Source organism: Pseudochaenichthys georgianus, chromosome 10, assembly GCF_902827115.2.
Source record: "Pseudochaenichthys georgianus chromosome 10, fPseGeo1.2, whole genome shotgun sequence".
Classification (NCBI taxonomy): Eukaryota; Metazoa; Chordata; class Actinopteri; order Perciformes; family Channichthyidae; genus Pseudochaenichthys; species Pseudochaenichthys georgianus.
The window spans coordinates 25,275,506-25,287,837 of NC_047512.1; the positions used below are offsets into that span (position 1 = coordinate 25,275,506).

The 12,332-nt window shown below is 46.0% G+C and overlaps 1 protein-coding gene across 2 annotated transcripts in view; it reads right to left on the reverse strand.

Moving 5' to 3' along the window:
* nlgn3a (neuroligin 3a) overlaps nucleotides 1-12,332 on the reverse strand; it is a 158,656-nt gene that overhangs the window by 50,785 nt on the left and 95,539 nt on the right. For both annotated transcript variants that reach the window (XM_034093499.2, XM_034093498.2), the window contains one exon: nucleotides 4,007-4,192. In XM_034093499.2, the coding sequence (XP_033949390.1) occupies nucleotides 4,007-4,192 (186 nt within the window). The remainder of the gene's footprint in view (nucleotides 1-4,006; nucleotides 4,193-12,332) is intronic.

Sequence of the window (12,332 nt, forward strand, 5' to 3'; positions counted from 1 at the left end):
CTCGGGAACGATGGGCATGTCAAGCACATCTTCCTTTTCCCGGTCCGGGAGGTTGGTGAGGTTGAGCCATCTAGCTCTTTCCTGCACCACCATGATCCCCATCACTTTGCCCATGGCCTGGACGGCGCAGCGTTGGACACGGAGACAAATGTCTGTGACCGCGGCTATCTCGTCCAGAGTGGCCGGTCCAGAATCGCTCGACAGATCCTCACAGAGCTCCGCTTGGTACGCGGTTAGCATCGAGGAAACGTTCAGAGCTCTGGCGGACAATGCTGCAGCTTTGTAGGACCGTTCCGTCATGGTCGACTGGAATCGGTCCGCCTTCGCTGGCAGTGTGGGGTTCCTGCTTGGTGACGGGCCCATCCTCGGTAGGAGGTGGGCTGCCACCAGCGGTTCCATAGGCGGTATGCGGAGCAGGCCGAGCCTCTCCATACCGTCACAGTCAAGGGAGGAGGCACCCTGGATTGGGGCCTTGTTGCTAAAGGGCTGGTCTCTCCACGAGACCGACACCTCATCCAACATCTCCGGGAAGACCGGAAGGAGTTGTCTCTTCGTCCTCGTTGTTTGGGGAAAATGTTTTTTCCCCAAACAGTCCCTGACTCCTCTGGTGTGAGGGAGAGAGGCGTCCATCTCGTTCGCCGCGAGGCGTGGAGAGGACCCGCTCTTAACAGGTACGTCGAGAAAAAAGGTGTTACCAATCTGTCTTTAATCCGGAGAAAAAAGGTAGTGTGGGTCTTTTTTCTCAAAGAATATTACCTGGTGTGGTAATATTCTTTTAATCCTTTTCTCCTCCGTGAGAAGAGAAAAGAAAAAACGTCCTCGCTACCGTGGTGTCGGCAGTGAGGGAAAAACACAAGCTAGCAACGGGTGTGTTGCTAACTTGAAAGTCAAAACCTTACCTTAATTCCAGAGGAAGAACGGCGAGGTTGACTATAATACTAACTGGTGTGTTAGTACCATACTCTTCTGCGAGGCAGAATAGGGTAGCCGGCTAACGCCCGTCGACCGTAATTAGCTTTGGGTTCAGTCTGTGGACTGTTAAGCTAGCCCGGCTACCATTAGAGATGTGCTCTGAAGCGAGAAGAGGTGTTTGAATGACGCATGCGTCGTGGCGCAGGCTACTTATAGGGGGTGATTTCCCCTGACGTTGACGTCAAGATCACCAGCCAATCAGGATTGGCGTAATGAGATTGATGCTTCTGTTTGCTCCGCGATGAGGCGCATCCCATAGTGAGACATCGAACGGAGTGTTATGAATGAGAACGTGTGTCTCTTGCATGCTTTTATTGTCTGTGAAGGCAGGGAGACAGATGGGTGCAGTGAGGAGGAGATTAGATGGAGGAGACAGGGCAGGGATCGGGGTCTAAAAGATCTAGCCCTCACGAGAGGACGTCCAGGGCAGCATCCACGCAGGCCAGGGGGAGGGGAGGTGATGGATGTACCCTGTGTGACTGGACCCCTCGGCACGCCCACATGGAGACGCCACCAAGGCCAGGCCAGAGGAGAAGGCAATCAAAGAGAGAGGCCGTAGGGCTAGGATGATATAGGAGGATCCAGCTTATTAAATAGGCTTCAGGAGGAGCACGGAGCGTCTGAAGTAAGTTGTCACTATGCCACCAACAGGCATAAAAGGAAGTCTCTGTTAGATGGAGAGTCAATGCACTGTAGGCAGTAATGACAGACTGTGTACAGTAAGAGCAGGAATACTGTCATTAAATACACTGACATACCAGGGAGCTCCAGAACAGTGTGTCATCACTGATTTACTTTTTCTCTTTTATATCTGGGCCTCGTTATCCTGAATCTGAGCATCAGGTGAAAGGAAATGTTTGTGAGTCATATTCTATGTTCATCATATCCGACCGCATGCTACTTCTGAATTCAAACATGCCGCATTCAATAAGACACCACGGTCTCTATATCTAGACGCTGCAATGAAGAACACAATCAGGAAATGAATTTAGAACAATGACGCATTGTTGACAATCTTTTTTTCCTGACTCAATTTTCATTTAGAGAGCAAAGTAGAAAACTCCAGTCTGCTAACATGGAGACGAGATGATCACACCACTCCATTATTAGAGGCCACCTGAGACCAGGTGTGCTCATGCCACAGTATGTAATTCACTTGATGATAGATTTTAACATCAATTTTCACACCGCCATGCAGACCCAGACACTTTGATTCCTTTTTTGTTTATTTCGTAGTCTTGGCAACAAGAACATCCTACATGCTTTTACCTCAGCCGTTAAGACTATAGGAGAGGAGGAGGACGACGGGAGGGGTGGTACAGCGGCAGTTGTGAAAGCAGGTGCGAAAATAAAAAATGTCACTCAGATTTCCTGTCACATCATGCAGCCCACTCCAGTCCTAAACTTTATATAATTACAACAATCTGTGCTCTGAGAGAGACTGTGTGAAATCTGATTGCCATTGGTAACGTTCACAGCAAGAGTCCTAGCCTGATAGAAGGCTTCCTGTTTCAATTTTCTTGGATCCCTCAAATTTTACTTCCTTTTTTTTTTTGTATCCCATCAGTGGGGCATACATTTCCATTCAGGGGAAAAAACAGAGCTGGTAATATCCAATTTACTGGGAGGCAGAGGAGATGGTTTCACTGGCAGTATAATAACATGCTACATGAAGCGTAACATTATGGAGTATGAATAAAAAAGGCATTTATGGTAAAAATTCAATCCAAAAGCAGTCATCATTCATCGGAGGAAATCAAGGCAATTAGTAACACTTTAATGCAAATTGGAGAATGCAAAACACATCACAAATCCCTGGCACTGTAGTAGGGACCGGAGGAGAGGAGTTCAAATGACCTCTTTTAAATGTCAGTCTATTATCAGACATCTGAGAACACAGATTCTACTCTCAGATGTGTGTGTGTGTGTGTGTGTGTGTGTGTGTGTGTGTGTGTGTGTGTGTGTGTGTGTGTGTGTGTGTGTGTGTGTGTATGTTAATGTGTGTGGTGGTTGTGCGTTAGCCACCTAATAGCTTCTTGACCACAATATCGCCTAAGACCAATCATTATCTCGTGCAAGAGCGATTGCTTTAATGTAATTCACTTACATTTAATGCAGAGTAAAAGCCCTGTGTTAGATTTGCAACCGTGCGTGTCAAAAGCAGCATGTTTGTGGCTTGTGAACATGTTCACAAGCAGGCTGTGAGTGTGGCTGAATGTAAAGATTTCTCATTTGGAATATTACATCCACATAAACACAGCGGGAAAAAACAGCATGCTATACAACAGCACCTCAATAGCCTAATAACCTGTCATGTACCCACTGCTACTGTACTATCAATTAAGCGCAAAACAATCAGCCGGCTTTTCTAACGGCTGGTTGAATACGTGACTGAGTGCAATTACTCCAGGTTATAGATGATGCTGTGTCCTTTTGGCTCTGCAGGGTGCACCTCATGGACGGAGCTAAAAAGAATCACTTCATGTATGAACTTACCTATAAGTAATAACATGAGGGATGTTTATCACATGTCCAGGTTTAGTATTAAAGACTTGGTCGAGATGGGCAGTTAATCATCATGAAGCAGCACTAAGGTAGCCAGCAGATAAACAACATTGCATACAAAAGAGAACAGCGTGTGTGTCATTTAGCATGCCACCGAAAAGCTCTCACTGGCACATCAAGTCCCTTTTTATCTACATTACAAAGACACATTATACCTACATAGAGAGAGAGAGAGAGAGAGAGAGAGAGAGAGAGAGAGAGAGAGAGAGAGAGAGAGAGAGAGACACGAGGTAGAGTACATCAAGACCCACATTTGGTCTGAAATCTGCCGAGAAGTTTCAATTTCCGTATGGTAATGACTATCACAATCATTTAAATGCAAACATCTGCTTCTTTCGTCATGCTGTGCAGTACAGTAGAATACATTACTCAATAACTCTGGAGCTGCATCGCCAGCCTACACACTAGCAGGCATGAGCTGCTGTATCCCCCACCCCCCAATTCCCCCCACATCTCCGCCGTACTTTACCTTCAGAGTGGTGGGAGAGGGTGAGCAGGCTGACGCAGGAAGCTCCGATCCCAGAACCGAACACAGTGATGCGGTTGGAGTCTCCTCCGAAGAAGCCGATGTTCTCGCTGATCCACCTCAACGCCTGGATCTGGTCCAGGAGCCCGTAGTTCCCTTTAGCAGCCTGGTCACCAGTACTGAGGAAGCCTGTAACACATACAGATATTACACCATTACAAAAGTCACCTCGATGCATACAGTGATTTGCCTTCAAACTAAATTACAATAAAAAGGTAGTCTGCAACTTTCACATTAAATCTGCCACAGATATTCATCCTCCCTGTGCTCCTGCAGCATAAAGGTTATCCGCAGGGACTAACCCCCGCTCGATTTGGTCAGAAGAACCGTCACGCCGGGTGACAGCAGCGCTGAAATCACGACTTATTGGATGATGCGGCTATTGGTAAAATAGGAGTACGTGTGACCACATGTCATCTGCACCTTATGGGAAATCAATGGCATGTCTCCCCGGGTGAGCACCCATCATCGGATATATTGAGCAGTGCTGATGGAAACCACAGGAATCTATGAAAACTCCACAGAGGGGAGAGAAAAAGACGTGATAATAAGATTTACAATCATTTTGATGCTGCAAAACCCTCCATATGGATTGCAACCTTATTACATATCCTATCAGACACCACCTTCCTCTGACATGCTTCGGTGTTCCCATCGGAACTACACACACTTTCAGTCGAACTATTCACAAAAGGCAGCAGCCGTGTGCTCTTTCCTCCCTTGTCTGTGTAATCAGCTTTATGATGCCTTGAGTTGGACAGTGGGTCTCTCATGGGCGCATCAGAGCTCATGTTAACACACCACCTTCTCCCAGCTGCTCTCCAGGGCCTAAACCCAGCTGAATGATGGGTAATGGAGAGTCGTGGGAGAAGATCAAAGGCAAGCAATCCATGAAGTCCCCACGGTGGACTCGGTGTCCATCAAACCCCTGAACAGACATGCGAGGTGACAGCTAGAAGATGTGCGTGGAAACCAATACCCCCTTTCCTCTCTTTAGTGGCAACACTCGCATGCGTTTGTGTTGGTGGTAAATGCTTGCCAGCCTCCAGTGATGGTCTTTCAGCAACACAGCATTGCTTCTAACATCTATTGCATGGTCTATGCCTCCATATAATGATGAGCTCTGTGTTTAAGTCCTAAGGGGGGGAAAAGGGAATAGTTTTGATGTCAACCATGCAAAAATAAATAAATAAATGCTCACTTTAGATACACACTGATTAGAAAGCAGCTGCTCCGGGCTCATGTATGAACAAAAAAGGATGGCATGTCCACCAATCCTGATTTTCTCTCTTTGTGTGAGTCTACAGAGGGCACAGGCCCCTGGCCCACCCCCGACAGCACACCCGCCTCGCCCCGAGTGCCTGTTGGCAGTTACAAAGAGGGGAAAGGCCAGGCCTGATCATCGATAGGAGAGAGGCGGTGGCAGAGGAAGCAAAGCAGGAGACAAATGGATCAACAGATGGTCTCCTTCAGACACATCCCTGAGGATGACAGAGCAGCAGGGCACACGCAGAGAGAGAGAGTGAAAGAGCCAGGCAGAGGAACAGAGAGGGACGCAGACAGAGAGGGAGAGGAGGACTCCAATTGAAGAGCTTTTCCTTTCCCTCTCGCGGCTCCTCCTTGTGTTCCGTCATAACTAAAGGACAACAGCTTTTACAACCCTCTCCCGGGTGCCGTGGAGAGAGAGGAGACGTGACTCTCCCAGAATAACCCTCATTTGCGAAATGGTTCACACTTCACCAAGTGTATGTCACATGGGTTAGGAAATGTCAGGAGAATGGCATGTAAAAGGGATTCTGTGCAACTGTTGGCGTAATTGAAAAAATATATAGCAAATGTTACCCATTTGGCAATGTAATATGAGGAATTACTAAATGACTAAATGTAAATGGGTTTGGATCCCCAGCTGGCTGAATAAAGCGCTGCTCAATTCTCTATTCTTTTTGCATTTGTTTTGTTTTGTTTAGCCGTGTTGATTCCCCTGCATCTATAAATGAAACTGGTCATTAAAATGTAGAGGTAGAATCCAATATTTTAGACAACAAGACATGCTGCAGGCGCCATTTAAAAATACATCTAATATAGCTACTGGTTATGTTTTAATTGGAAAGGTGACAGAAAGTATTTTCTTTGGAAAGCAATTAAGATAGCAAAGTAATTGTTTTTGTGCATGGTTATTTCTATTTTTTACATTTATAGCCGACCGCTGACTTTATGATTGTACTCCGGAGGTGTTTGGTCTGTTTTTGTTTTGTGCATGACCTCCGGACCTCCAATCTACTTTGCTAGAATGAGGTACAGGAACTGGCTGTTTACATAATGCCACGGTACACACTATGCATTTGCCACTGGTTTGAGTTATCTTAATTTCTGAACATCCTTACTCACCAGGGAGAGGGTTATAGATTTCCAGATCTAGCAGATGATCTCTGTCTCATCAGCACTGCGTGGGCTCTGGCAGAGCCCTATCTGCTCACAGCTCACTCCTACACAGGACCTTGGGATTCTGGGATGCAGCTCAGTGCTTCTCAAGTATTTGGTCCGGTTGGCTATTTGCTTGACTGCACTACTCAACCCGACATTCAATTGAGATTATTACTATGGACAAGGTATCACTTTACCATAAGCATTTAATTATAAAGTATAATACTTTTTTATCCATCTTTGTTAGCTGCCTGAATTCAAAACTATATGTACATTCTCATTTAAATGACCAATTCACTTACACAATGAGTGTCAAGTGGATTCTACAAACATAAAGTGACCAATAGATAGTAAATAGTCTGAGTTGAAAGTCAAGTTCATACAAATCAATTTGTGTTAAGTTAATTTTCTCTGTGACATAACCAATAATGCCAGTTCTGTGAGAACCTCAACATCAAATGTAGGATGCTTTGTTTTTTGTATCAATAAGGCAAAGCCCAAGCATTATACCTTCAGGCTGAATACGAATGTTGAATATGATTTGCTGCTAAAATAGGATATCAAGCTCAAATGGTAGAGCAAAACATTATGTTTCTCGAAGGAAAAGGGAAATCTAAAAATGGAAAGAAATGCCTTGAAGATAAACCACACTTGAGAAAATAAATCATATAACTGATCTTCATTTAACCTTCTTGAGTCATGTATGCCAAATCCAAAATGTATTTACCAAGATCTGTTGAGAATACCAGTTATAAGTTGCAAAAGGTCATGCCAGCAAATAACATCTGAAATTGACGCTGGAAACATGAAAGACATGAAAGTTAAATATTCATGGCAACTGTATGAACTGTATGAACTAATAACATTGATTATGTGCGCGCATGATAGAACTGTCATTTGTCCTGATTGTTTACATGATGTGTCTTTGTCTCATGTCTTAAAGCTGCTCTTCCTCGACAGTGATGCAGTGCACTCCCGCCGTATGAAGACGTGATACTTTCTCTTTGTGGCTGCACAGAGTCAAGAGATTCAGTCCTGATATCAGCTGTGGTGGCAGCAGAGACCTCGGTCCGGTCGCAGCCAGGTCAGGTTGCACCTGTCACCTTGCATCGTCCTTGCGGGACACAACATTATGTGTGTATTGCTGCTCCCCCTACGAGGGACCAAGCTGCCCGTGTCACCCGAACATGAGCAGAAGGGTCAGTTAATGTATACGGCATGGCAGCGCTCCCTCTCTGCAGTGTGTGTGCTTTAGCCAACATGCCGGCAGCAACACACACAGCAGCAGCAGCAGCAGAGACCTGGACATCTCCACACCTTTCTACTTCCACACATTTTCACACACACGCCATAATCATTGCATCAGCGGATACGTTTCTTCTGCCACATAATGCATTTTCTGGCTTGATCATGTTTTATCAATAATCATGCGCCACTATCTCAGTCTAAACGGAGCGCCTCCGTCTCCTGCAGAGCCCCGGCAGTGATTTCCTTTAGCCGTGCCTCTCAGCATTGATATTGCTCTATTGATTATGATTTAAATATCTGTTTCCTATACGGTGGGCTATAACTCAGAGTGTAGCGGAAAGAGGTGATGATAATGATCGCTCCGACCCCAGACATCTCTCTTAGCCTGGTCTCCCGGATAATGGAATGTGTGTAAAGTAATGGCAGAGGGTGAGAAGAGGGCAAGGAAGGGTGAGGGAGAGGCCAAAAGCTTGTTATTGAGCTGAAGAGAGCTTACATAGGGACAGATGGAGGGAACGGATAGGGAAAAGCAGAGGAAAAGAGGGAATAACAGCGGTGACGTAACTGAGGGCATTTTTTTTTGGCTTTTTGCTGGATTCATTGTTGCTTTTGCGTTGCCTTCTCCCTATTTCTTTCTTCCTCTCATCCTCTCGCTCTTTGGGGGTGCCCATTAACAAGGCCGTCTGTGTCTAAACTCTCCTTTGGTTCTCCCTCCCGTCTCCCTCTTGCCCCCTCTCTCCCATCGTTTCTCCCCCCTTCTCTTCTCTGGGGAAATAAAAGCCCACACAGTCGCAGCCTTGACAGCCTCCCCTAAGAATCCCCCACTACAAAAGAGCTCCAACTTCCCCCCAGCCAGGCCTGGGCTGAATGGGAGCCTCTTGGGTGTGGATGCGAAGCAGAGGAGGGAAGGGGGCCACCCTCCACACAGCCACATAAAGGGCCTGTGTCTTGAGTTCATGATGAGCAAAGGACATACCCAGCGGACCATCCTCCGCACAGGGAACCATTCCCACAAGATTTTTCATTCTCTTTTTCTTGGTGAACATTTCAGCACTCCAACAAGACTTAAAAAAAACTTGGGTGAAGGGAAGGGGGCGTGGGTCTGAACGGAGGTGATTGCCACTTGGATCAGGGTACAGCTCATGTTTACAGCTCGCTGCCCAATAGCATGGCTGCAGCGCAGTCTGGTTTGAGGGTAGGAGAGATAGGGAAACAGAGAGCAAGAGAAGGGGCAGGCAAGCACAAGAAAGCCTCTTTATGGTAGCCTGAACAACGGAGGGCATTTACCCAACACCACATGCTTGCTTCCGGTGGAAGAGAAAATAAATAACCCAATACTTTTTGATTGTCACACCTACAAGTTACTAGTTCCGTATGAATTAATTGTAGCGTAATAGAGGAATCAAACTGGGGAACAATTATGAAAAAGCGCCTGATTCTTGCTCATCGCCGATCAATAATTTAAGAAAATATCAGAGTGCTTTAAATAGCAAGAAAGTCCTCCGATGTTTCAAGGCCCTGCCCCTCGACACTGGGCGAGTTCAAACTGAATGATAACATGCTCGCTAAACTGCGAGCTGTAAATGTGAAGAGGCCGATGACTAACAGAAACCTAAATGGCTCAGCATGAATATTTATCTCCGTTGCACAAAAGGACACACATAGATGCAGCGTGTTAAGCATGAACCAACACGGAGACTACACTATACTATACACCTGAGAAATGTTGCTGGTCTGATGATGCTGAAGATCATCTTGTATACTGTGCTGCAGTGTACAGACCGAGCCAGTCAAATGGAAAATGTGGTTCGTGTTCAACAAAGCGTTGGGTAAAAATACAAACAACAACATGTCAAGAGGGAAAATCTGCGCCGCACAAACACGAAAGCTCATCTGACACATACCTGAGCCTCTAAAACCCAGATCTCCTGCAGACAGACCGTTAAAGCAGACAGGGAGGACAAACAGATACTGTAAATCGGCGCTGGTGGTGCCTGGGCAGCTGTCGGTCGTCCTGCATGTGACTTGGGGGCTGCTTAATCTGATTGTGTGATGTGTCCCGGTGGCCAGGCAACACTATTCAAGGGCTATCGTGAACAGCAGCCCTGGCAGCAACTACAAATGAGCAGTTTGCATATGTATGACCCCTGGCACCTGCATGCCACTCAATCAATCGCACATCGGCTATAGCGGCTGTCGGCTTTCAGTTTTTTTTCTTATCTCCCCCTTGCTGCCCTCCCACCCTCCCTCCACCAACTCTCCCTCTGCTCCAGCTCCCTGTCATGTTTCCCATCTTCCTCGGCTCTCAGTGTCTCTCTCTGTTCTCCGTCCCTGCCTCCATCTTTATTCCCGCTACTTATCACCTTCTCTCTTTCTCTCCACATCCCTCCATCCAGTGAGTAGCACAGACAGAGGATTCTCAAAGACAGCGAAATGCTTTTACATTAAGGGAAAGCTTTGCATCTCACAGCTGGTGCGGAGGCGGGCCTGCATGCTCCCACAGAGGGAGGGGGAGGCGCTGGGGCAGGAGATTCACAACTGTGAGGTTAAGCAGCGCTTTGGTTCCACTCGGAGGAACATGCATCCTGGGGACATGTTTCATAAACAATCATTTGCCTTTAACTAAGTCCAACATTAATAAGAAAATGCCTTCTTACTTTATACTCTCTTTGTTGGAGCAAAACAACACTATATGGTGCTCTGTCTTTTTGGCCTGTGGCTGCACAAGTTCAAAGGCATGGTGTGAAATCAACACACTCTCACTCCATAATCGTCCAGGAGCGACGTTTGGTCAGTGTCCGTGGCATGCAGTTGTGACGCTCCTAGGCTCCTTCAGCTTCATAAAGGGACGCAAATAGCTTTCAACTGATTGCAATGTATTCCCATCTGCGGCGGGATTTGACGCTCATGGAAGCACGGCATTCGTTTGTGTCGGCTGCCCTTAAAGTCCATTCCCATTGGATAACGGAGAATTGTACACCCGGAAGTAAGTATTCCCCTTACTGTCGATTGATTTTACAGTGATATCTGCACTACTCATCGACTAAAAAACACCAGATTATCCTTGTTAATTACACAACATTGATTGGTTTAAATTGTGTGCAATGCTTTTGTATTTTTCCCCTTCGATTCGGAGAAACAAATATTTTTTCGGAGTAAAGGATGGCAGAAGACACTACACTACCCAGAATCCCCAGCTATCGTTTGGACTACACCATGTGCTCTGTTTGACAAACCCCATGATAGTCCTCAAGCTCTGTGATTGGAGAGTGTGCTCGAGGGTTACGCCGAGCCTCGAACAGCACTTGAAATGGGATGGAACCACGGCAGACTGTCCAAAACTGGATTTGAACGGGTCCCCACCTCTTGCCAGATACAAAAAAATAAAAAATAAATATATTAAATAAAAAAATATATATTTAAAAAAAATATATATTTTATATTTTAATTTTTAATGAACAAGGTAAATATCATACAATTGGTATCACAAAAATGTATAATCTACAATACAATCTCGTTTAAAATTGTGTTACTGATAAGTCACCTGTTTCCTGCCTGGCCTTGCCCATGGCATTAGTTTATCATTACCGGGCAGAGCCCCCGAGCGAAACAGCAGCAACCAGCACGTTGCAAAAGTCTCAATAGTAAACTGTGCCGCCGAAACATAATTTCAGCCAATCAGCGCCGTCAAATATTTTGGTCACGTCAGCGCTCACGTTGGCGCCCATGTTGGCGCCCATGTTGGCACCCATGTTGGCGCCCATGTTGGCGCCCATGTTGCTTACGTGCGTTGACGTGAGTTGTTTTTTAGACTCGTGAGTAACCAAGGTGACGCAGTATTTGGATGAGAATGGTGTGCAGGTGGAGTCGCCGGAACCTCGGTCCGCCCAAGAGCTACTCTCCAATCCTTTTGAAAGGAGAAGTTTGGGAGATAAATTGATACTTAAAGACCTTGGACCGGACCAACCCGATTTGTATATATCACAGCAAGCTCGTGAAAAAGACAAAACGTATCAACAAGGCTTCTCACATGGCTAGCTGGATGCAAACAGGTAAATGCTATCTTTTGTTTCACATGCTTGCTCTTCAAACAGCCGGGGACAGATACGATCTGTTCAGAAACTAGACAAAAGTTAAACAAGTACAAACCACAGACTGTCTGTGTCATGGAGAATACAGTCGCTGGTTTATTTATGTCTGTAGGCCGTTGTTGTGAGTGTGGACGGTCGTAGCATATATAGCGTTAGCTTAGCCAAGCTCCATTCAGGAAACAAGCATTCTAAAAGGTTTTTCGCCTGCCGTCTGTCTGCAGACTTGTCAAAGCATTAATTCATGGTTTTTACTAACCGGTATCAGTATGTTGTTACGTCGGCATCATTTAGAAACGTGTATTACAATTTAATCACGGTAAAATATGTTCATGTTGTTGTAGTTGTAGCTCCCGAGCCAGCGCGTCTTGTTTGAATGATGCGAGTAAACACAGCTGGCAGCTGCGGTGAAACTCGAGCGACTAGAGCGATGCGATAGGAGCGTTTAGAGCGAAGCGAATATTCGCATCGCGTCCGGTCTGAACGCAGCATTAAAGCGAGCTCCGCGC